At 41.9% G+C, this 25,725-nt stretch overlaps 2 protein-coding genes and 1 non-coding gene across 7 annotated transcripts in view; 1 reads left to right on the forward strand and 2 right to left on the reverse strand.

Annotated features, from left to right (window-relative positions):
* Nucleotides 1-716: 716 nt before the first annotated feature.
* Nucleotides 717-18,028, reverse strand: LOC103814035 (mitochondrial import inner membrane translocase subunit Tim23). The gene is made up of 7 exons (XM_030240895.2): nt 17,890-18,028; nt 17,390-17,448; nt 14,473-14,566; nt 14,159-14,243; nt 11,894-11,952; nt 9,459-9,569; nt 717-1,308 (listed from the first exon to the last, which is right to left on the reverse strand). Exons 1-7 carry the CDS (start codon nt 17,984-17,986, stop codon nt 1,193-1,195), a joined length of 621 nt encoding a protein of 206 aa, XP_030096755.1. The 5' UTR covers nt 17,987-18,028; the 3' UTR covers nt 717-1,192.
* Nucleotides 12,461-12,663, reverse strand: LOC115485566 (small nucleolar RNA SNORA74). The gene has a single exon (XR_003946330.1). It is a non-coding gene; the product is annotated as a small nucleolar RNA SNORA74 (small nucleolar RNA).
* Nucleotides 17,985-25,725, forward strand: part of PARG (poly(ADP-ribose) glycohydrolase) — a 59,926-nt gene continuing 52,185 nt past the window's right edge. For 2 of the 5 annotated variants that reach the window (XR_007777921.1, XM_050976440.1), the window contains exons 1-5: nt 17,985-18,439; nt 18,905-19,017; nt 21,365-21,431; nt 22,397-23,371; nt 24,371-24,557. Coding sequence is in view for 4 of the 5 variants with exons in the window: in XM_050976440.1 (XP_050832397.1) it covers nt 17,985-18,439; nt 18,905-19,017; nt 21,365-21,431; nt 22,397-23,371; nt 24,371-24,557 (1,797 nt within the window). In the remaining variant the exon portion in view is untranslated. Of the gene's footprint in view, nt 18,440-18,904; nt 19,018-21,364; nt 21,432-22,396; nt 23,372-24,370; nt 24,558-25,725 lie in introns of those variants that run through there. The other 3 variants (XM_050976441.1, XM_030240966.2, XM_050976442.1) reach the window with 3 other exon arrangements.

The raw sequence follows: 25,725 nt of genomic DNA on the forward strand, positions 1-25,725 counted from the left end.
TTATTTTGATGTATGCAATGTAATTATTAAGAGCTGTTTCAGTAGCAAAAATTCAAATGTAAACTTGGTTTGCATTATACTGTCTGCTGACCATTAAGTTTCCTGGTTTTTCCTTACTATGTCTTCAGACCTCTTCAAGAACTTGCCTGTTTAATTATTTAAATGTGGAAGGAATGAGTTGTTGCACAGTAACTCTAATTACTGAACTAATTTCCAACTTACTATTTAATTTATCTGCAAATGATACTTGGTACATGGTTTAAATTTAACACTGGAGAACATGTAGGTTCATCACAGTCTTTGTTCTGCCAATAACCTACATATGGTACTTCAGACAAAAAGTTTCTTGCTAATTAAAAGTCCTGTAATAGGTAATGAGTGCAGTCTTTACTGTTTGGTTTCTAATTGTTGGCCAAAAAAATTCTGAGATATTGGAGCACCTGAATGTTTTGGTAATCCACTGGCAGCTGCTCTGCAACAGCAACTGTTATTTCATCTGTAAACAACCAATTTGTTAGAGCAAATAAAGGAGTGAAGTCAAGCCCTGCTATGCCTTGCTGTAACATCATCAGGAGATGATCAGCCTGCTTGTCCACTTCCCCTCACCCACCAACTCACCCAGGATTTGATCACACAGGTCCTTTAAAATGAATCCATAAATAGGTCACTGGATGCAGAATGCTTTTGTAGCATGAAGAGCAAAGGATAGAAATGGGTTTGAGTAAGTACCACCCTTTTTATTCTGATGTCCCTTTTGCTAGCTTGTCTTGTGCTGTCAGAATAGCAAGCCCTGCCTGTGCCATGGCTACTGGGGCTGTGCTGCCGGGTGAGGCGCTGGGGCTGCAGGGAGTGCTCCATGGACACAGACCTTACAGGACCCAACCAACCTGGCACTGAGCAGGATCAGCTATGGGGGTCCAGCACGCCTGGCAGCTCTGGCCAGGGCTGCCTGGGGAGCATGGCAGGGAGACACTGTCTCAGTGGCCACTCTGTTCACTTGCAGGTCCAACAAATATTGCTGCCTCTCCAGCAACTGGCTGGAAGGGCCAGTCCAGCTACACGGTGTCAAGAGGTTCCTCCCAGCACAGCTTCCATCAGTTTCACATTAATTGTAAATAAAATAGCAAGGGGCACCAGATAGATCTCACAACTGATTTGATTGGTGACTAAGCAAGCGTGTCCTCTGCCCTGCTCACAGGGACTGCCGGGCTAGGGAGCCCTTCATGTGCTCCCAGTTGTTGTACAGGGCGTAGAGGCCAGTCAGTGTCAGGCCTGCGATCCCACCTCGTGCTATCCCGCGCACTCCACCTGCAAAAAAACAAAACATATTGCAGCTCATTAGTGTTACTGTCAGGAAATGGTCAGTGAACAGCAACCTCCAAGAAGCTGTTTAAATCCAGAAGCATCTCAATGAACAGTCCTTTCTTGAGTAACTCTCCAATAAGAGTTCCTGTGCTTTTTGTACCTTCTTCTCAAACCTGTTGCCAGGCTCATGGTCACTCAATTCCTGACACCAATTCTGCTGGAAAAACTTCCTCTCAACTGTGTTAGCACTACTGCTTCAGTGAACCACTATGGAGCACTGGAAGCCAAGATGGCTTTTCCCTAGTCCTACTTAATCTAGTCTATCTGTCCTTAGTAACATTTGTTTTTACAGATAGACATGCTCTCCTCCCATTACAAAATCTCCTCCAGGTTTTCAATTATGATAATTAGCTTTGGGCAGAGGGAGAAAGAGCAGGAGGGAAATAAGTGAACTAAACAACAGCTGATATGGGCATGACATTGGACTCCAGAGATTCATTAGGGCCATCATGCAAAACCTATCACTGCTTCTGTGTCTTTGGAATTTTAAAACTTTTTGATTAAATAATAGAAAGTAGATTAAAGGGATTACCTGGCAGGTATTTAGTATGGTGTACATTGAACAGCTTTCTTTATTCTTTTGTTAATAAAATAACAGCTTTCTTTATTCTTTTTTTAATGAGAATTATCACCTTGCAATAGTAAAAATTGAGTCACACTGGTGATTAAAGTCTTAAGGTGCTGGTGAGCACATTAGTGTAAGGCAGAAAGATAGGGCAAGTTTGGGTACTGCCTGCAGGTAGTGCACCTGGCTGGAGCTGGGAGTCAGGTGCCATCCTATGTCCACTCTATCCACATGAGGACTGAGGTGCACAGGGGCACAAGTAGAGACTTCTGCTGCTTTTACTAAACAGCAAAACACTTCTGTGCCTCGGCAGAGCTCCCAGAATGCACTATAAATGCATAGAACACCTGGAGTATGACCCTCAGTGCTGGGAAAACTTCAGTGAGTTTGATTCTGCAATGTTTATCATTGCAGCTGAACCAAGCTAGATAATGTGTACAGTGTATAGAACAAGGCCAGTTTTGCTGACGGCAAGATAAAAAACCCCGCCTGCTTTATTGGAGAAACTGACAGGGCAGTTCGGGTTCCTCAAACCTGAAAACAAATGTACTTCAGTAATCAGAGAGATTGTGTTTGGGTTTTTTTTTTTTTTTCCTTTCCATTATGGGTCATAAAGCTGTCTCACAGAATTGCCTTTAGGCTTTTAGTGAGGCAACAAGCTGCTGGCATCAGCTAGACTGACACTGTGTTGTTACCTGTGCTACAAGGTTAAATGGGTTACACTGGAGTTGTTAAACCTCCCTGTACTGCCCAGGCATGCAATGAAACCAAGAAGCTGCAGAAGTGGGACTTGTATTAGAAGCCATGTGTAGCCATAGTTTCTAGAAACCTCATTGCCAGACCAGCTGTGACAATTTGAGAGGTTTTATAGGGTGTAAGAGTTCACTGCTGTAACTGTTGAGAATTCAACAGCTCTAAGAAAAGCCCAACTGAATATGATCTATGTGCCTAAATCAGCATTTAGGAAAGCAAATGTAGATGTTCTGTGTTTGCTAATTGATCCTGAATTTGTTGCACAAAAAGCTTTTCATAAGCAGGGCTTGCAGCTGGGTACACAAAACTAACCATGTGCAAGCAGTGTCTGGCAAAAAGCCACAGGTGAAATTTAAAGGACACTGTGCAAAACAAGTATTTGAGATAATCTGTAAAAATACTGACTCCCCATTCCTGCTGGGGTAAATGAATACAACATTAGAGCCCAATTTTCTGCTGTTCATATCAGGAGTCAAGAGATCACAGCATGAACCCCCAAAGGGGGCTCATGACCATCAGGTGTACAAGGAAATGTGGAACATCCCCACAGAATGTGATGTACTACAGAACTATGACTATTCCTATGGGCTCTTTCCTTACCCCCCCCCAGCTTCAATTTCTCTCCTTTCCCCTCTAAAATTCTATTCTTCCTATGCAGGAACAGGTAATTGAAGGATGATCAAGCCTGGCTGCAGATTCTGTGAAGTCAGGGCTGTACAAGAAAGCTGACATCTTAAACTCGGGTTGCTGAGTTGTCTTCTAGTATCCATGTATGAGGACTTTAGATGTGCTGCACCTACTGCAGCAAATATTGGTGTTGTCATGTGCTGAGCCTGCCAGGTAAGGCTGGCAGCTCTGAACCCACTGGCAAAAGTCAACCACAGGGTCTAAAGCCATCTGAAGGCCTGCAGACAACTTAGGGACATTGCTGGAGAAGTTTCATGAAAAGGGCACTAAACTTGTGCAGTTGGTATAGGTGCATGACTGAGAGAGAAAATAGCCAGGAAAACATGCAGGAAGTGTTCCTTTACCAGTGTTTCTATACTATGCTTCTGCTACAAGATGTTGGGGGGTTTTTGGATTTTTTTTTGGTAGCAGTTGCTCCTGATTTCTGAACTACCCACAGTAATTACAGAAAAAAAAAAAAAAAAAAGGAAAGAAAACTTTCCTTTCCCTAACTGGTCAGATTTGTGTTTGAGTAAATATGTGGCAGACTTCAAACAGTAATGCACTTTAGAACACAGCCCTGCTGCTGGGCAGAAAATCTTAGGGCCTCTGAGAAAATTAACTTGTTACCAAAAATGAAAAAGAAACTCTCCACTCCCATCCCAGCTGTGTTTGCAAGATAGAACAAATTCCCACCCCTCCTCTGCAATCACTCTGTGCAAGCCTTTGATACCAAGTCTGCCCTGACAAGCCCTGCTGAAACACGGCCCTGAGCCCCTAATCTTGCATGTCCCAGTAAGATAAAGGTTCCAGCTGACAGACACTTCTGGAAGCAGGTATTTTGAGATCAGGCACCTTGCACAAGAGTTGAGAACTGCTGTGGGTTTCCAAAGATACATCTGATGCTCCCTAAATGGGAAATTAGTTCTCTGGCTTTAGCTGCTGCACCCTTTCACCACCAAGTATTGTCCCTCCTCTATACATTTCAAAAGGTTCCAGCTTACCCTGTGCCATGGCACAGCTCAGCATTCCAATGCACTGTGCCATGGCACACTGCATTCCAACAGCACAGCTCTGCATTTCAGCAGTGCAGGAGCCACTCCTAACACTGAGCTGCACCTGTCCAGTAAGTAAAACCATGAGGGAACCATGGTTAGAACCATTAGAACCTTACTGTCTCCATTTTCAGAATGTTACTCCAATATCCTGGGATAGTTCCTGGAATGTTTAAAGCAAGAACCATCCAATAGCAGGCATTCCAAATACCTTCACCGAAACCTCAGACCCACTTATGCAAAACAAAAGAATAATAATCTTTAAATTGTGATTAGTTTTCTGTCTTTCAATCTGTCTTGGATACATTGACTGAAAACAGCTTCTCTTCCTGCCAGGTCTTCAGGAACAAAAATACTTTTAAATAGTTTAAAGGGCTCAACTCAAGTGTACAAGGCAATCTCAGTTTTGCTCCAAATTCAAGTTCAGTAACCAGACCATCTGAACCATCAAGCAATCATTTGCTTGAACATCTCTGGGTGGCCTGATGTCATTAGAAAGTATCAAGAGTTTCCTCCTGCTGCTCCATGGGGTTCCTATAATGAAATCTTGTAAGCATCTTCCATTTTTGTATTGCTGCAGCTAAGGCAGTATTGTGCTTAGAATACAGAAACAACAAAGCTTAAAAGAGGGAACATTTTCTGTAGTTACCGTGGTATGAAGGCTAAATTAGAAAAAACAGTAGGAATCTACAATTTAATTACTGGCTTGAAAGTACTAGAGCTGTTGAAGTTACTTTGCAAACATGATTAAAAGTTGCTGTCTTCTTACTGAGTGAAAGCAGCAGTATCTGAGTGACAGGAGGCTATTTCAGCTACTGTAAATGAATGGCACCTGTGAACTCTGCAAATCCCTGCAGCTCTGAGTTCAATGCTCCTGACTACCAGAGCTGGGCAGCACTGCTCTCAGTGGCCATATGTGTCTCTTAGACATCAGTCCTCAATAATTAAGAAAGCCTCAACAAACTGTTACCTGTAGTGCTGCTTGTACATTGTCCTTATCTCTTCCTTATTTCAGATAAAAAAAAAACCTTTCTCTAAACATCATTTGATTGTTAATCCTATAGACATGTTGTGTTAAAAGGGGTTCTTAAATTTCCAAAATGCCTCACAGCCCTTAACTTAAGGGATGACAAGCAAGTTCTTCACTTTTTTCAAATACTGCAGAAAAGATATCCCAGGCCCGTACCTACATCAGTCCCCAAAAAGCTCTTCCCCGTCTCCAGGCAAGAGTAATGAGAAAACAGCCCTGTCTGGCCCAAAGAACAACATGGGTTTGGCTCAGAGAACAGGCTTTTTACAGCTCAAGAAGCAGTCAGCTAACATAGCTGCCTTTACCCACAGGATGTCACAAAACTTATCTTTAGCTCCCACCAGATTTTACTGCTGGCAGTAAAACATTCAGCCCTTCCTAACTCATAATGTATTTGCTTATCAGGGTTGTGTTCGGAGGTCTTAAAATGACAAATACTACCTTCAGCTATTGCTAGCACGCAATTCCTGTCTTTTCAGACACATCATTTTCTGTACTAAATTATGTGACATCTATTGTTCCAAAGCCATGGCATGCTGTACCTAGGATTGGGTGCCTGCTGCACAAAAGTAAATTTAGTTTGTCCAAAGCATTACTTTACTGCTGTTGCTGTTACCCTTAACCTCAAAAGAGGAAAAAAATTATCCAAGAAAAAGAACATCTATAATGTGTGTAACCCTCAGATAAGAGGTAAAGGTTGGTTAACTTTTTTGCTTACTGAAGTCTGTCAGGAATTCCAGTGAGAAATTAATTGCTGTCACAGTGGGTCAGGCCAAAGTCCCAGCCAGTTCATCTTTTCCTGAGTGATTACTCTTCATGCTTGGGGAGGAGTGTAGGAGCTTCAGCCAGCTGTACCTCTGTGACAACTGGAGGTATGCATTTTCATGGTGGGAGGGTATAACAGTGCCATAGTGCACAGTGACAATCATTTTTGTTTGGTGGTTTGCTACTTTCATGACTAATACAATGATAAGAAAACCAAATAAAGATGACCAGTTTAGAAAAGAGGTTGAAAGCATATGCAAGGAGGCTAAACATTTGTTTGAAGGTATGTTTATCCTTCATAACATTTATGAGAAAAAACACGGCATAACAGATACTAATTTCTGCATTTGCTTGAAATTAAAGAATAAATAGTATCTTATTAAATGGAAAAGCCATCCTTGTGGACTTAGCATTTCAGACCCCCTTTTAGCAAAACTTGAACTGACTGAGTTGCTGTAACATTTCTCTTGCATATGCCACTGGCAGAGGAACCCAAAGGGTTGTCTTCTAACTGTTACCCTAACTGAATGTTCTGGGTGGATGTTAAGTGGTGAGCTCAAAAAATTGCTCCCATGAAGTTGTAAGTCTGGTGTAACAAATTAATATGTACTCTTATTGCTGCATTTGGGCTAAAATCTAGTCATTTAATTGTGGCATTAAATTTAAAGAAATGTGAAAGCTGGAGATCCCTTTGGTCAGATGAATCAAGCAGAAGTTGTTTTAAAACCCCTCACATCAGTTGTCCATTCCCACTCACTAGGTGTCTTTTGACCTAAACCATGCAGTACTGCTGAGATGGAGCCCACCTATCACCTGCTGTTAGTGGAGATTGAACTGCTTCAGTCACTTCAGTGGGAGTTTCAATGAGTGATGGCACTGCCAGTGAATGCAGGGAGGGGGCTGAATTGCCACTGTCCTCACTTGCAGAGCTTTCAAACCTCTCTTATCTTCTCCCACGTGAGCTGTGTCAAGTAGCTTTACACAAAACTGCTCACAATCAATGGCTTTAGAACGTGCAGGTTCTGTGACTGCTGCCATTTTGGTAATGATTAACACTTCTACAAGGACAAATTGTGAAAACTGGGACCAGTTTGGGGCAACCAATGTCAGACTTCACAAAGTCTTCCCAGCTGTTTTTTTTTTTCCTGTCCACTCATCAGGTGCTTATTCATTGGTTTCAGAAATTCAGTGTAGGTTTTGCAGTGCTCACAGGAGTGTTTTTCAGTGCAGAACAGATTCTGATGTGATTCTTCCATCAGTGCTGTGGTAAAGCATGAAGTTATAATGAAAGACCTGCCATACATTATCCCATTTCTTCTTAAGTATGTTCCTGATCTCTTTACAAAGCAGGAATGATGGAAGTGGGAAATCTGAGTGTTTGAATAGCGCTGCCTGCAACTCTGTATCCACCCTTTGTGGACTACAGAGCAGCCTTAATTTGCAATGGCATGCTTGTGTGAGCTTCCCTCTGACACTGAAATATGGAGATTTATAACTCAGTGTCCTTGACAGCTTTTCATTTTCCTTTTCTTAATGCCAATATGTCATGGCACACTATGTAGCACAAGTAATTATAACAGCCTTGATGTGTCAGATGTGTGCTGATCTTTTGCAAGGTTTAAATATTCCAGGTTTTAAGGTAAACATACACAGTGATGCAGTGTAAAGGCAGAACTTCACTTTTTACCATACAGAATGAGAAAGGGTGCTCTGGCATAAGGTGACAGGAGAGGCAGCAGTTTCTCTGCACTATGGTTCATAGGTACAACACGCACTTGAAATACAATATTGTAATGAATAGAGAGTTACTGACTTCATTTGCCTTTATAAGGACTGCCATTAGCTCTGTAGATCTTGTGTTACAAAACAAATGTCCCACTGTGCTCTGGTAATAAAAACCTTAGTAGTGTCAGATGACTGTGCATGTGACTGGAGCAGTTATCTGTGGTTGTACTGTGCCAAAAAAATATTACACATAATGCCAGCTCTATACTTCTGGAAGGTAAGGGGAATGCTTCTGCTGAAGTATTATTAGATGACAATTCTCCTTATTAATAAACTCCTACAGAAAATAATAGGCTTCTATATGCTACCCTTTCCAGCTGTTCTTGGTAATCTGTCATATCAGTCATGAAATCCCAAGGAAGAAATGGATTACAGGAGAGCTATGTGCCCTTGCAAAGTTAAGAGTCTCATACTTATGAAGGCAGTTCCAGCCAGTTATTTGCGGCTTCAGGTACTCTAAGCCATCAGGAAAATAGAGTTACTCAAACTGTTTTGCCCCCCAAAAAAGCAGGCCTTCAGGAACACTGCTGAGACACTGAGGGTCAGTTAGATATGCAAAAGTACATAGGTCAATTCTTGCATTATCTCCACCATAAAATGCAGGTGAGTCATGCAGCCAAACATTTACTGAGTAACTTAAAACATTTTCCATGTGCTAATAATGTGAATCTGTGGTACCCAGCAACCCTCTAAAAAAGATAGCTCCAATTGTTAAGCTTGTAACACGTGTTGACAGCCATTTTGCTGATGAAGATCAGACCCTCTTTCCTGCAAACAATTCAGTTTGCATTAGCAGTCTCACCTTTAAATCCAAATAACCTTTTTTGTTGGTTTTGACCACTATGCAAAGACCACAAGACAGCAGTTTCATGAAAACCTAAGTAATAATTTCACAAATACATAAATTTCTCTGTGTGTAGGGTTTCTTGCAGCTCCAGGTACCCCTATCATGTGAATTACTGTCACATGGATCACTTCATTAAGTTTCATGTTCATGCAATCAATCTCTGTGTTCTGTGTTTTCCTTCCCTGCCCCCATTCACTCTGGAAGGGAGTTCCCATTTGCCTGGACTTGAGACAAAATTAAATTTATTCTTGCTATTGCCGAAAACACGGCTAGGAATGAGGTGGGTATGCATTTTATACAACCTCACCATATATCTGAGGAAATAAATGACTTGTTTCTTCAGTATACACGTACAACAGTCAGAATTTGCTCTCATGGTTACTGTCAGTCCCATGCAGTTGCAAAGAATCAAATTTAATTCAGTTGGATTTTTTTTTTTTTAGTGCAAATTTTTGTGAGGTAGCCTTAGCTGGGTGAAAAGCATTGTGGGTTAGGGGACATTGAGCTAATAGCCATTTTTACACTGTCAATTTTGAGAGCTGGACAGTATTTAGTAAAAGTAATGAGAATCCTAATAACTAGGATAAGCACAAGAGAAGGAAAAGGAGAAATATTTTGCCACTCTACCAGTGCTTTTGTATAGCATTCCCGTCAAGGTTCCAGCAGCTATGGTGTTCAGGTCATCTTCTGCACCTCGTGTTTTTTCAATGATGACTCCAAATGCACTGTAAAGTAGAGCTGGGGATAAAAAAAAAAAAAAATAATTTAAAAACCTTCCATGGTCTGAGGCCCAAAGCTTAGAATTCAGGCTTGGTGTAGCTACTTAGATTATGCTTCTGAAAAACAGGTTTTCTGCTTATTTGAAGGGAATCCTCTGCAAAATCCCATTTTTGGTGTTTCTTTTCCAAATATTTTCCTGTATAGTTATTTATTCTTTCTCAAGCTATAGTTTGGTCATAAAGTGGCATTTTTCATGATAATATGTGCTATAAAGCACTGACTGAAATTTAAGCCTATTTTGCTAGTTCTAATTTGTTTGAAAATTCAGTGTTTAAATTTGTACTGGCAGTTTCATACAGTCCTCTGTGGATGACATGAAACTAAACCAGCACTTTCTAGGCAGAGAAAATTGCTGTCCATGTGTGATGAAATGTGAGTTAAGTACAGCATTCAGATCATGCTACCAAGAACTGGAGTACAATGGGTTACGTTTCTTTTAAAAATGACTATTAGAATGCTTGGGATTTGACATTTACAGCTGTTTCACCTCTGCTTGTGCATGAAATCTTTATCCCCAGAGGGCCTTTTTCTTTGGGATAACTTTAGGGACTGTCCTGGAAAGAGAATGCATATATCATTTATACATTTTGATGAAAGGAAAAGCCCACCCCAGCCTAACCTCTCACTGTTCACTCATATTTCATGCTGGCAAAGAGCAGTAGAGTATGTCATCACTTTGAAGTGATAAAGACAATGCCATTTAACCCATTTCTTGCCCTCCAAGAATTTGAAATCCTTCCTTCTGCTAAAAGACAGTAAATCCTTCATAAGCAACCACAGTAATGTCAATGAGTTATCAGCAGCATCGTTCTCCATTCAGCCCAGACAAGGGTATTTCAGTTTGTCTTAGCAGCAAGTTGATTAGCAATGAGGGAAGGAAAAGCTGAACTCAACATAATTTTTTAAAACAGTTCCACACAGATGTTGCTTCTGTTCAGGAACAGAATGACAAAAACTGTCAGTAGTGACAAAAAGAATCTGAGGTAGAGAAAGGCTGCACGAGGTGAAGTAAGATGCAAAAATAATTCAGCTCCTTGAAAGGAATTTCTCTGGTAGCAAGGACAAGAAAGTGACCTACCAGAATGCCAAATATAAAGTTCTGCTTAACTCTGTAATTTTGGAGGCCACATTTTGTAAGAAAAATAACAATTTGTTACTGGAATGCACAAACATTTTCTTGAGTAATCTTTCTTCAAACACAGCTGGAAAAACCTGTTAATATGTCACTCAAACTGAAACCTTGAACTGCAGTGTGCCTGCATCTCCGTTCTCAGACATGTTTTTGTTAGACTTGGAACAAAAAAAAAAAAAGAAGAAAAAAAATCCAAACAACAAATGGCCCATAAAATTCAGCAGGCAACATGCATTGCTTATAGAAAAAATGCCTTTCTTGCTTGTAGCTCGGAATCCTCCCTCTAACTCTACCTTCTATAGAATGCCTCAAATGCTAATGCCTAAATTAAATGGCAGCTATCTGCTCTTCAGAAATAAGACTGAAATACAATGTCATACATGCAACTTAGCCTATACTTTGATGCATTTCTCAAAAGTCAAACAGATGTACACTGGGTTGTAACATGATGTAGTCTCTGATTTAAATATCGCTAACTATAACTACAACTTTGTAGGACAACAAGTTCCATCATTATTTTTCTTCAAAATAACCTAATCAATTTTTGATATCTCCTTTTAAAGTTACTGCATCAGTTTTAGGTTTTGAGTCAGTAGTACCATGTGTGATTTTCCTTGCTAATGTACCGTCATTTAAAGGATAAATCTTTGTACTGACTATCATATTTCTTCTTCACATAAACATTTTGTTGACTTCAACAGGAAACAAACATTAGGTAGTTGATCACATGACCACAGAGTCTCAATGTAGGTTATTTATTTCAGAAATATTAAATTATACTTTTTATTTAAGTTGTAATTAAATTGGAATTTATTAACAAGTAAACGTTATCTGTAATTTCTAGTTATTTCTGATATAGCTAGAATTTTAAGACAGTAAAAAGTAGAATAATGTTTATAAGACAGTAAAAAATTTTGGTTTTAATTAAAGGCTTTAGGCTCCTTATGCTGCAAGTCGTATTTTAGCCTTTAATTTCCATTTTCAAGTCTACTGAAATACCCTCAAGCCCCCAAAGAAAAAAAAACTGCACTTTTTCCTGATGGATTTAATAATGAAAATTTGAAGATTCTTATTCAGATAATACACAAATACACTTTCCCACAATTCCAACTTTAAGTTGCTTTCCTTATAAAGGAATGACTTTACTTACCCAGTGATCCCAGAGTGTTAGCCCATAATGCTCCTTGCCTTGTCACCATATTTAGAATTCTATAAAGGAGTTAAAGAGGTATGAAAACCTTTAGCACTCTGTATTTACATCAAGGCAGTGTTTATGACAGTAGGGCTTGTGTGTTTACACTATATATGTGGTTAGAAAACTGCAATGTGAACTAAAAGCTTTTGAAAGCAAATATTCAGTCCTGTCAAGTCTTAGGAAAATCTTTCTCTCTTGACCCTCCCCAAGACTCAAATCTCTTCCCTTCAAATGACTTTCTAACCTGAGTTGTCCTTCCTTACATGGTGACCACACACAGCTCCAGGAATAACTGGCACACTTATGCAGACTTAGCTGGGTAAAAGGTCTCCAAGAAAGCCTCAGTGCTCCTCTACAAGGACCATGTGTCAGGGAGTGTGGGAATGCCTGAGCAAATGGTGTGGGCAAAAAAGCAAGCCTGGACTGCAGTAAGTCAGGAATGGAAGAGACAGTCCCTTACAATCTCATCTGTCCACCACCAGCCAGCAAAAGGCCAGGAGGTGTGTCTGTGTGTCTGGTCTGTGTGTAGGCTTCCAGACTAGCACTAAAGAGGAAAAGAGAACCTTTAGTGCGCTCTCAGGGAAGCACAATGCCAATTCTTGCTGGTACCAGCTGTCTCCAGAACGGTGACAACAGCAGCCAGAAGAAATGACTGATCTTTATCTCCCAGCAGTGTAACACTATCACAGGCATAGTATTGCTCTGGACAGCTGACTACCACTGGAACTTAAGTTCAGCATTTAATGTTTGACACTTTATTTACTTCATGTTCCTTCCGATTTAATTTTCTATTGTTTTCCCTCTAATTTTCATTAGGACACAGGTTATTACTGAATATGGTTAGACAATGAACTAAACAATAATGGAACATCTAACTTTGAAACAAGAGGAAAAAAGAAATCTAAGAGGCTAGAGTATTGATAACCTCTCCTTAATTACAACCCCCACCTTTTAACTTTATATTCATTCTGAATTGATAAGAAAATCAGTATTTCTAACAACCATTGCATACTGTGAGGTATTTGATTACAAGCGAATAACAGCAAAATTAAAATTCATTAAGAAATCTGTGTACATTAAGGATAAATTTGGAAGATATCTAGCTAAGCAATTCTTTTCTCTGCACCTGATAAGGGAAAAAGAGAACTTAATGCACTGTTGGAAGGTGATGACCTTCAGCAGACCTTTGCCTTGTAGAGCCAGGATAAGAGCAGTGTATGCACTGACTGCCACCTCCTGGGCTTGACCTGCCAAGGTTTGTGCTTAACATCATGGCTTTCTCCAGCTCTGCTCATTCCAAACCCTAAAATACAATTCTGTTCAGCTAGAGCATTATGAAAGAGTCATAATTATAGTGGTGACTATTTTGATAAAGAAGAGGATGAATATAGAAACAATTTAAAAAGGAGAAGAGCCAATATAAACTGCACCAGGAAATATGAAATTACTCTTCTAAAATTCCCCTGTTCCAAAGTATTCTGGGAGTGAGAATTTCCCATGCTTTCCCCCAGTTATTCTGCTCCTCTGGTTTCCAATGTCTTTCCTATAGCTATGTCTAACCTGCCATTATTTAAGAAAAGGCATCCTGTTGAAACAAATGTTCCTGTCTTTGCTGTGTTCTTTCAAACAATCAGGTAAGATGAAAACACAGCAATGCCATGGGTGCTCCTGGATCCATAACCCAGAACAGCTCCCCCCTGCAATGCCTGCTCAGCAGCACGCACCAATGTCATCCCTGATGCAAATACAGGCAGGCCCAGCTCTGCATTTGAATCTTTTCCGGCTTGGGAAAGAAGGGAGACTCATGCTCAGAGAAATTACAGCAATAACTAGCTGAAAGTAAACACTACTGCTTCTGGAAATACGTCTACATATAAAAACTCTGACTTTGAAGTAGATTTTCAATAAACATTAAAATAGTAATTATTTCTCAAATATTTAAGTAAGTCACAGGACACACCAACTGTGACTAAGTAAAAAGCAAAAAGGTTGAACTGAACATCACTGTAACTAAAAACATGTATTAACTCATGTTAATACATGCCGATCATGACAATCGACAAATCATGTCGATCACGACAAATACTGACTCTCACTTGTCCCCACTAAAGAAAAAAACACCAAAACATTTATTTTTGCAGTATATTCAGATCTAACCTTGTATAAACTGGAACAACTCTGTCACTAGGAAGTACAATGTTTTTTAGATGGAACACTTACTGTACGTTTCTAGGTTTTGACCATGCCATATTCTGTGTCTCCTTCAAGCCAAGTCTCAAACCATTCAGTGCACCAAATGCTGCCCCTGGTTGAAATAATATCAGTTATTACTTTTTAAGAAGAAAAAGAATAAACAATACTAGAAGCAAATACTGAGAATAGAATTCAGTGTACAAATTAAAATCAAGTATCTCTTTACTCAAGATTAGAACAGACAATGTCTTGCAGAACAAGACATTTCCAATCTCATCCATCACTGTAGTGCATAGGTGTTACCTGGACAGCTGGGAAAAGTGAAAACCACAAAAACCTACCTGTCATACAACATCCTCCAATGGTAAAAAAGGCCAGCTCAAATCTGCCTCGAGTTTTGTTGGCTCCTGTGGGCAAGATAAACTCATCTGTATCCTGGGGGAAAACAAAAACAAATGCTTTAGTATTTTCCAAGTCCAGTTCAAAACGTAAGCCATATTAATTTTTTTCTTTAATCCATGAAATAAACTAAGGATGGATGAGTATTTCTGGAAAATTCTTGCCTACAGTAACACAGAGATGGAATATACCATGTGCATACTGTATTGAGCATGAAACAGGACTGTGAAAAGTTCAACTGTCTGACTGCTTTTTTTTTTTCCTCCCTAGCTGTGCAAACTTTTTTTAAATTACATCAGTCAGCCAAGGAACTCACACTGTGTGGGTTGTTGGTTGTTTTTGTTTTCAATGACTATTTGCTTAATTACATCTTGCAGCAGGCAATACAAGCTTTCTAAAAACATTCCTGTTGTGTGATTACATAGCACTAATTCCTCACTGAGCAACCCAGCCTGATACAATTATACATTAATTTAGTTTCCCAATACTCTGATACTAAATAAAAACTGCTTTTTATGAAAAGAAGTATTTCCTTGCACTAAGTGACCTATTTAAGGATGTGAAAAATGTAAAGAAAACACTCAGAACTAGTGATGATCACACATTAAATATGTGAGCTTGGTTAATTTTTTACTTGTCCATCTTTCTCCTACAGGGACACACCTGTGTTCTTGCAAACCAGTGGTCTAAAATGCTAAAGAAACTGGCATGTGTGCAGAGATACGGTGTGCCAAAGCACTTCTTCACTAGGAGACACTGAAGATGCCTGCTGTTGATAAAGCAGCAGATCTCTTTAAAGCTTCTGTGCTTTCCAGTCACAGTTTTATCCACCCCTGCTTAACTGATGCATGACTCCAAAAGCTGCAGGCTCAAGGAAATGCATTCTAAGGGGTTTTACTGGCCCACACTTGCTGCTGAATGGCAATACAGAAGAAATAGCTCATAAAATTGTGAACAGTATTATCAGTAAAATGAACCTACAATATGGTTTCTATCTTCCTTGTAACTAGATGGCTGGAGAAATTCAGTGTTTACACAAGTTAGCAGTTTCTAACAGTTTTCACTACTGTCCCAAAAGTCAAGATGAAGCAATCCTTGTCTATGTAACATCTAAGTTTCTAGAGGCAACCTCCAAAGCCCATCCTCTAGGCTTCTGTCAAAGGCTGACACACAAATTTATAACACCTATTTACCTACTGCAGGCAACATAGCATGGCAGAAAACCTCTTTCTCCATGCCTGCATTCATGGACCAACCAAAAATGTGGGGTTTAAAGTAACGAGTAGCAGTGTACCATTTGTTATTATGGGAAGACCTCTTATATTCTGAAATATTAGCTATGTCTTTTTCCTTCATATTTAGAGCCCAAGGAACCTGTGGAGACTGTTCAGTGCAACCCCCACTGTTAAAAGAAGGGTCAGTCAGTGCTGGGCACTCAGAGCCGTTCCCCTGTCGTGTGATTCTCTAAGGCAGGAGACTGCACAGCTTGCATGGGCAACTTGTTCAGGTAAAAAAAATGGAATTCCCTTTTATTTCAATGCAGTTTGCTATTACTTCAACACACTAGAGCTAAACATGAAGGGCAGTGAAGTGTTACAACACAGATTGCAGCCTCTAGTGTTACATCAATAGGTATTTTTAGAACTGTTTCATGGCACTAATGACAACACCTTTGCATTTACAGCAAACTTCTCTTTTGTTTCTAAAAGTCTCTCAGTACACACACTTTGTTCCAAAATCCCTGCTACACCGTTTTTAACACCAGCATCTCAGAAAAACTACTAACTGAACAAAAGCACTTTAAAGAGTGTTTTTGGAGAAAGGCTAAATAATCTCAGCTTCTTTCTGACCACTCAACAACAGCAGCCACAGTACTGAACCCACTCCCACCAGGAAGCGGTGTTCTAGCCTTCTGGGAATGTTACATTGTAACCCACACTACAACAGCTTCTAGGCCCCAGAACTGCGTGCACAGCTTCCACTTGCAAAAGAAACAGTGACCCAGGGTACCATGAAACTAGGCACAGAGGTTAGCAGGCACTATGCAACTGTTGACCTTTAACTGCTCATTCTAGAAAACTTCATGTTCTCAGACAATATAAGCCATGTATATGGAAAAATACTAACTAAATAAAATCACTGACATGCATTCTAATTGGATTAACTTTAACATTTTCAGCTACAGTTAATATTTATGAAAATGGAAAACATTTCTTGATTTAAAATATTTTTCCCTTATGATGGCCTTGTTTTATATCAATTGATGTCAAAATGTGCAAGTGTGACAGCTACATTATTCTATAGAATAAACTAGGAAATTTTACTTCATGATGGTCTCCCTTCAGCTGGGTAATGACATAAGGACAGTGATGTGAAATGTGCAGCTGCTGTGATGGCGAAGCCTGTTATCAGGTCTGGAGCTGGGCTGAACACCTCAGTAACGTGACTGAACTCATCACAGTTCAGAAAACTCATCCATGAAAAGATGAGAGAGATTCTGGCTCCTCTTACTGACTGAAGAGGCTCAGTGGAGGTGAGAGCAGTGTCAGAACTTGTGCGAGGTGGTGTTGGGCTGCCTGCCTCAAGGCAGGGAGGGAGACCTCTTTCCAACAGCAGCAGGCTTGTATTGACACAACAGCCCTACCTATCCTCTGCATCATCAGTGCTCATTTTGTTCTAGATGTCACAGCACTTCAAGATTTACTAAGGACAATACTGAAAAAATTGTTTCTTTCCACTGTTCTTCAGTTCAAGACTTCAGTGCAAAGTGCCCAGCACTGCAGGAGGTTTGAGGTGCTCACGTAACCATGCAAACACTGAAATCGAGTTCAACACAATAAATACACGCCACCTTCTCACCTGGACTAGGTACTTGGGGTCCAAGTTTAAATACGGAGACAAAGGGCTCATCCCAGTTACTAAAAGGAAAAAACACAGAACACTTTAACACCAACAATTCACATCCTGTAAAGCAAAAAGGGGCAGATCTGGTGCGCGGCAGGAGGGGAGATTCAGCCGTTAAGCTGCCCGACTCCCTAAAAGGCGGCACGGGCGGGCAGCTGCCCCTTTCCGGGCAGCGAGCGGGAGCCGCTGGGGCGAGGCGAACGCGCTGTCCGTGTGACCAGTGCCCGTCGCGACAGGCGGCCCCGCCGAGGCCCGGCACCTCCGCGCCCACCCCCGGGAGGGGCCGGCGGTCGGGATCGGCCTCCCCCGGCCGGGCGGCGGCGGAGCCCTCGGGGCCGCGTGATCCCCGGCACCGGCACCGCCGCCGCTCTCGGTCCCGGCCGCCCGGCCCTGCAGCGGCCGGTGCGCGGACACCGTCCCCCTGGACCGGCCCCGCCGGCCGCCCCACTACTCACGCGGCACCCCGGCCAGGTCGGCGTGCGAGTAGCCGAGCCCGCCGGCGCCGAAGAGGCCGCCGAGCCCGGTGCCCTTGGAGTTCCCGCCGCCCTCCATGGCGGCCCCGCACCCGCCGCCCTCGCCACCACTAACGGCTGCCGCAAAGCGCCGCCGTAAAGCGCCGCAAAGTGCCGCCCGGCCCCGTTGCTTTGCGGGTCGCCATGGCGACGGGGTGAGGCGCGCCGGGCGCCATCTTGCTCGAGCGTCGGGCCGCGCTCGCCGGACGCCGCTCGCTCCCAGCCCCGCCGCGCCCCCCGCGGCTTGGGAAGAGCCCGGTGTGCGGGACGGAGGATGCGGACGGGCGGAGCCGCTGTCGCAGCGTCGCGCCGTCCCCGGGGGGCGGGTGCTGGCCGGCCCCGGCGGGCAGGGCGGCCCCGCCGAGGATGAGCGCGGGCTGCGGGCGGGAACCCCCGCGGAAGAAAGCCCGGCCAAGCCCCGGCAGCGGCTCCCAGGGAGAGCGGCAGGAGGGGCCCGGGGGCAGCAGCTCCGCCACCGCCGTGGGGAACAAAGGTTTGTACCGGCCCCGGGGCGGCGGGAGCGGCCGGGCGCGGAGCGGGGCTCGCTGGCGGCCGTGCCGCCCCCGCCTCCTTCGGCCGCCTGCTCGCTGTGGGGTGCGGGCACCGCCAGTGTCCGGGCTGCGCTGAACCGGCCCAGCTGGGAGCGCTGCTCGGCGCCCCCCGCCAGCCCGACCCGCCCGCGGTCGCTCCTGGGGCTGGGCGGGAGGAGGAAGAGGCGACCGGGCCGAAGGCTCCGAGTCTCCGTGTCCCTCTCTGCCGCTCACGGCATCTCTGCCGTGCTGCTGCCGCCCTGTGCAGCGTTGGGCGGCGGGGGCCGCGTGTGCCTGTGCATGGAGCCTTCCCGGAGCTGCCCTTCGTCGTCGGGCTGCAGTTGTCTCTAACTTCTTTTGCCGGTGTCAGCGTGTCCCCTGTGTCCCAGCCCCGTGGTGTGATCGGTGCGCGCTGCTTCCCCTTGCAGGATCTTTACACCGGTTTTGTGCCTGATTCTTTGCAAGTTTCCACTCACAGTGCAAATCATCGAGGAGAGGTGTGAACCGCTAAAGGTAGCATGTTCCAGAAGAGAGGGGACAGGTATTTACTGCGGGATAAAAGGCTTTCCGCGGGGGTTGTACCAGGCTGTCCCACAGGAAGAGCCCAGAGTAATGACAGGAGCTCACATAACCACGCGGCTGCCAGCTTGGAGCGCTGCTGTCCCCATGGAGTGGGGTGGCTGCTCCTCCTGCCACCTAACAAAGCTGTGTAGACGAAGTTCCCACGTAGCTTTCTTAGTTTTGTTTTCTATTTGGAGCTAACACTATCAAAATAAAATTTTAATGCACCTCTTTCAGAAATGGAAAGGAATGCATAGAAAAGGAAAAAGGCCCAAACAAATGATTTGCTGTCTTCTGCAGCTGATGAGTTAAACCTCACTAAGCTAACTAGCCTTGAATAGATGATAGTTTGGAGTTAGAGGTGTACATCCCTACACAGTAAATGAGAATCTTCGGAAAATCAGGGTGTTTTCCTCAAAGGTAGATTGTAGGGGATTATTTGTTTTGTGGGACTGGTTTGAGTTATCTTGAATAGAAATAAATATGTCATAAACAAAAAAAAGGAGTAAAGTCTGGTTCTGTTTACGCTGAGAATAAGAATGGGTTGTCTTTTTGTTGCCTCTTGTTCCCACCACCTTGTCTGTAGCAAAAAGCCATGCTGGAAGCATGAAAATGATGAGTGTTATGTTGCTTGGAGGGCTTACATGGCTGCTCAGATGTTGAATTTCAAACTAAAGCCATTTTGGTCTGTTCTGGTGCTGCTGCCTTCATTTCTATTTATTGTGCTAATGGATAAGTATTTCTTCCTCAGCACAAGTTTACACCTCAAGAGGTAGTCAGCTGCCTTTGAAGAGGTTTATTTGTTCCATGTTTTAACATGTCTCTTCAGGTTTTTGTGTTTGGTTTCTTTTTTTTTTTTTTTTCTGGCTGCTTTCCTGTAGACAATTGGATTAACACTTCAAATGTTAGGAGAGGGTGAAATTTGCTAATCAGAATAACTACTAGATTTAAGTTTAGTGAATCTTTGGAAATAAAAATCTTTGCACTGTTGTTTGTGACATTACAGAATAACTAAAAATTATTTTAGTATTTTCTGGAGATTACTTCTCTTCTAGAACTTGTGGTATCCTCTGATGAGGGTATTGATGAGCAGCTGTGTCAAAGCGTTCAAGGCTTTGAATGTTAGGGAAAGTGTTTATGAAGCAATATCTCTTAAGTAACCTCTGGCCTCAGCCATCTTTGTTACAAGTTATACAACCTCCTTTTCCAGAAGGCTGCTGAGACTTCCCATCCTCCGAATCAGAAGAGCCAGACATGATTTACTAGCTTTGAAGTTCTGCAAAACTGTTGTTACAGTAAGGCACTCCAGCTGCTCCTTACCCAGCTGAAAGCAGAGAGCAAACCCCTTGCACAGTCAGCAGTGCCAGGGAGATGCTTTCTCTTGGTAAATGGAAAGAGAGGTAATTGAAGCTAGTTGCCAGATTTGCAGAATATCTTTAGGTAACAACAACAAAACTAAATACCCCTTATACTAATAAAGCCTGTTTTCCAGTTTCAAAAGAACTGCTTTGAATTTTTTCTCCCCATCCCTCCCAACTCTTTGCATAATTAATTCACGTGTTGCTGTTTTTTGAAACCTTGCGTGAGCTGCAGCAACATACAGATAAGACTGGAATTGAGGCGTTAGTAGTAAATCTGAAGAAATTGTGTCCTTCATTTTGTTGCTGTTTAGGAGAGTAAGTATTGAAAAGCTTTTCAAACTGTTTATGGACGGAAGAGAAAGGAAAAGTCTTTTCTGAGTGCTTGTCACTTACAGGGTGTGCTATGCTTGTATTGAGCCTCATGTTTCACAGTATGCTACAAATAAACATACTACGTATACATACATACAAATAAAGTTTTTGGATGGGTCCTCAAAGGTGCCTTGTTGTTTGTTCTTTTTTGATTTTAAGTTATGTCATGTTGCCTCTTCATTCCAAAATTCAGCAGAAACCTTTGGGGCTCACTGTGGTGGTGACTAAGGTAATGATGAGAGCTAGAAAGTTCAAGTTCCTTTGGTTTTTTCTTTGAATTCTACACATTCACTGTGTGTTTTTAACCTTTCTACTATATATAAAAAAAGGTTGAAGGAAAGAAATCCCACCACATACCATGCCTGGAATTTTAAAGGTTATTATAAAACCTACAGCTGACTGATGCAAATTAAATATTGCATCACATGTAGTTTTAATACTGCTAATGTCTGGATGCTCCCTATAGTAGAGATGCTAATGAGGGCTCAATTGGAGGTGTTTTTATCTTCACCCAGTACAAGTTATCTTTTTCATATGCAATAATGCTGCAGTTTTATCATGTTTCATGTAGTAACAGTGAACTGTGGTTTTCAGTTTGTAAACAGCGGACAATTACCAGTTGGTTGGAGAGTAAAGGACCCAAGACAACGGAGTCCAAAAGGTAAAAAGCACAACATTAACTTGTTCAAAAGGTGTGCTCTTTGAGGGGCCTGGTAGGAGCTAGAAGTGCAGGTTGCCAGTACAGTTGGCTAAATGGAGGCAGCCACATTTCTGCTGCTTTCCTTACCTTGGCACATCCTCTTGAGTAACAAGCAGATACTTTCACTACAAACAGCTAACTAGTTCCCCTCCCATCCTCTGTAAACACCCAAGCCCAAACTTATTGCTGACATAAATTCCTGAAGCATGTCACTTTTTAGGTGAATAAATGCATCTGCTCCTGCAAAGCAAAAGATGGGAGCCTGAAGCAAGGAAAGGCAAAGTGGGAGTGTTGCTTCTAGTGGCAGCCCAACACCTGATCAATTTAGTTGTAATACCAGACTATGCAGACTATGTCTTTGTTTAAGTTCTGCTTTCATTTTTGTTTGACATAGGGCACTAGCTGTTGCAGATTTGCTCTGATAATCCTGCAACCAACTCACTGTTGTTAATTTACAGACAAAAATATGTTTTGGCTTGTCTCATTGGACTGCAATTGTAGTTTAAATGTGTGCAGTTTGGTTTAATTACAACTGGAATTTATAGGTGCTCAAATGTACATTGAAGGGTTTTTTTTATGGAAGATGTTACAAATATTTGCTGCTGAATGATACCAGGTAAAGTTTGATGTTTTCAACTAATGTGGTCTGTCAGGAGCAGTGGTTGCACAGCTGCCTTAAAGTTGTACTCCAAAGAGCTTAGCTGTCTGGTGCAGAGGAATATAAGATTTTTTTTTTCTGTAGTTGCAGTTGTAAATGTGCTGATTTATTTTTCTTTGGTGTTTGTTAATAAATAGAGACTCATAGCAGTGCTAAAAATAGTTGGGAGGACTTTCTGTTGTTTGTTTATCATTATTCCTTAAAAAAAATATGCACAGAAATTTCATTTGGAAATAAGACATTGAATTCCCTTACTTCTTTTCCACAGCTTGCACAGCAAAATTAATAACAATACTGAAGCAAATCCTAAGATGACTTCCATTAAAAAAGAGAACTTTTGTGAGCATGGTGTGAAAAAGCTAGAGAATACTTGTCAGCAAAATAATGCAAAAATATCTGTGGAAGTTGGTGCAAAGCAAGTAAATTTGCCTCCGACAGGCAGCATGTGTAACTGGGAGGCTGAGGAAAAAGATGCAGTCTTAGATACAGATCCTGTGAAGGGGCTGCAGTCTGCAGATCTCTTTAAAAATGCCAACATTGATCAGATGCACAAAACTGGCAAGGAGAGAGGCTCTGAAGAAAGCAGTGCCACTTGGACTCAGAAGAAGTTATCAGCAGGCCGGGCTTCAAAAACAGGAAATTCAAAACCTTCAAAAGACATTGAGACAGATGGACAGGTGTCTTCATGCAATTCACAGAAGCTGAAGAGTTGTGATTCTGTCTGTTTAATGGGTGAGCAAGAGGAAGGGGATGTAGTTCCAGAAAGTCCACTTTCAGATGCTGGTTGTGATGCCTGTATTTCTGATCTTGGAGGTCCTGGGAAACTGAGCAAATGTCAGAGCAGTTCAGGGGACTCACCTGCTTTTGAGAAAGAAAGTGAACCAGAGTCACCGATGGATGTGGATAATTCTAAGAATAGCTGCCATGGGTCAGAGGCTGATGAAGAAACAAGTCCCTTTCTGGATGAACGAGAGGAGATTAATATGTCAAAACCCATAAACAAATCTTTTAGAATTCAATATGGGGATGCTGAATTGGAGTCAAGGAAATCACGTTTTTCTGCCAAGGGCTGTGAAAGCTTTGAGGAAGTAGATAATTCTGTTAAAGAGGACACTCTGCATACAAAGGCACCTGGGATCTCCCCTGCTCCATCATCAGAATGCAAAGGTGCAAAACAGGGTGTGAAGAGAGACTCCAAAATCACTTCTCACTTCATGAGGATACCTAAAGTTGAGGAGAAAAGGTAGTGTTCTGTCTACCTCTTCATCTGTTTTTTTCATGCTTGGAAATTTCCTCCTTGGTGATAGAGTTCCAGAGGCTGTACTGTATAGAGTTTTGCAAAATATATTTTAAGATACAAAGACAAGTGGTGTAAGATTGAAATAACTTATTTTTAATGGGGCTGTTTGTGGGAATTTTGAAGCATATGTTTGTCCAGTGCAATTCTTAGAATTCTTATTAGTTCAATCTGACAAAAATAGTGTATCTGTTTTGTTGAACTGTCAATGCTATTGATGCTTAATCGAAATAGACATGGGAAAATTCACTTTTGAGAGCACTTATAGTGATGTTTGGGGTTTTTTGTTGATGTTTTTGGGTTTGGGTGGGTTTTTTTTTTGTTTTTTTTTGTTTGGCTCTATTCATAATTTGGGAGAGAGAAGGACTGGTGATTACACTGCAGCAATGGAAACAAGAGCATGATGCAGGACTCTGCATGCCAGGTGTTGTGGAAGGAAAAAAGGATAATCTCTGCTCCGAAGACCTTAGATTTCAGTGGGAGCTGAGAAAGTGAATAAGTGTCTAAGGAGTGAACAGAAACAAAAGGACTCTGTATTTTGGTATAACATGCAATTCTTTGACTTGACTCAAGTCCCTTCAAATAGGGCAAGAAAGTAGTTTTGCACATCTTTACTGGGGCATTGTCCTTGGGTAAACAGATCCTGTTGGGAAGGAGCATGGCTCTGAAGAGGAATACCCTGCTTTGCTAACCTACTGCAGTTCTGTGAAGGATTTTGTCAGCCTGTAGAGAAGAGTGTTTTGGTAGAAATGAACTTGTGTGTCTTGGGGAGGGGAAGGCTGGTGGTGGTGGGAGTTCTCCCAAATAAAGCTCTGGCCTGAGGCTGCAGCAAAGGTTGGCGAATAAACTGACTGCCGTTATTGTAATCCTGGGGTGGAAGTTGTGTATTTTTCTATCAATTTTTTCAGTGGAGATAAAATGTTTCAATGCATTGTATTTTAACAGCAGGAAAGAAAAATGTGAATTCAAACCTCAGAGGCCAGGAAGGAAGGTTGCTAAATACACACCACCTCCTCTGCCGAGCAACAAGAAATGGTTTGGAACCCCGATTGAAGAGATGAGAAGGATGCCGGCGTGTGGGGCCCGGCTGCCCCACCTGCGACCCTCGGCCAACCACACCGTGACCGTCAGGGTACAGTCATGCATGCATTGCCTCCAGCCAAACTCCTGCCTCTAGTGTTCAGTCATGTGAAATGCCACCTGTCTTGCCACTCCTTGCAAGTGGACTGGGGCAACTGATTTCCTGAAAATTGGCTCTTCTGGTACATAGAATTAGGATATTAAGATCCAGAGGAAACATAATAATGGTTTTGTTACCTCTTTGTTAGGGGCAAGTATTTTTGTTTTGTGGGGTTTGTGAGTGCTTCCTTGACTGAGTTGTAAAGTTTGAGAATTTAGATATGTCTAAAAGTAAAATTGGTACTTCCAACATTTTCATGCTATGTTTTCATTTTAATGTAATTCTGGTTTGGGTTCAAGACATACAAAAGACTCAAGATAGTCAAGATATGGAAAAGACAAGGAATGAAGCAGAGTTTCTTGCTATTTTACCTCTGCATTTTAAATCAAATCTGATAAGTTTTCCTTTAATCCTTTGGAGTAATATGCAATCCAATTATTATCGAAACAAAACATGACCAGAAAACTATGTGGTGATGGATAAATCCCGACCAAAAGAAAGGCACATTGAGTTTAAATACTTATTCTGAGAAACTTAGTTCTGTTAGAGGGCTGAATAGTAAATTAAGTCTTTAAGAATGTGGTGTTCTTTTTTTTTTTACTTTTCTGATATTCCCTGGAGTAAACTTGAGACATTGCTCTAACTATGATTCCTCATCCCTTTCAGTGTTAGGTTAAAAATACTATTTCTGCATATAAATGTCACATTCACATTTTCTGAAAAATCCCTTTGCCCGGGATTTTTCTCCTGGGAAGCAGAGAAGCCTCAGAGAAAAATGAAAACAAATATTATCTCATTTGCTTCTCCTCTGTTTTGCTCATGTGGAATGTGTTTGGAGATTGTTTATCCAACAGGTGATTGTTTCATTGGTTTCTGGTGTGGGTTGTTTTCAGTCATTGGGCAATCAGTGCCAAGCTGTGTCAGGACTCTGGAGAGAGTCATGAGTTTTCATTATTATCTTTTTAGCCTTCTGTCAGTATCCTTTCTGTATTCTTTAATATAGTTTAGTACAGCATTCTTTAATATAATATAGTATAATAATAAATTAGCCTTCTGAGAACGTGGAGTCAGATTCATCATACCTTCCTGCCACGGGGCACCCCGCTAATATGTTATATAA

The sequence above is a fragment of the Serinus canaria genome, chromosome 6 (genome assembly GCF_022539315.1).
Source record: "Serinus canaria isolate serCan28SL12 chromosome 6, serCan2020, whole genome shotgun sequence".
Classification (NCBI taxonomy): Eukaryota; Metazoa; Chordata; class Aves; order Passeriformes; family Fringillidae; genus Serinus; species Serinus canaria.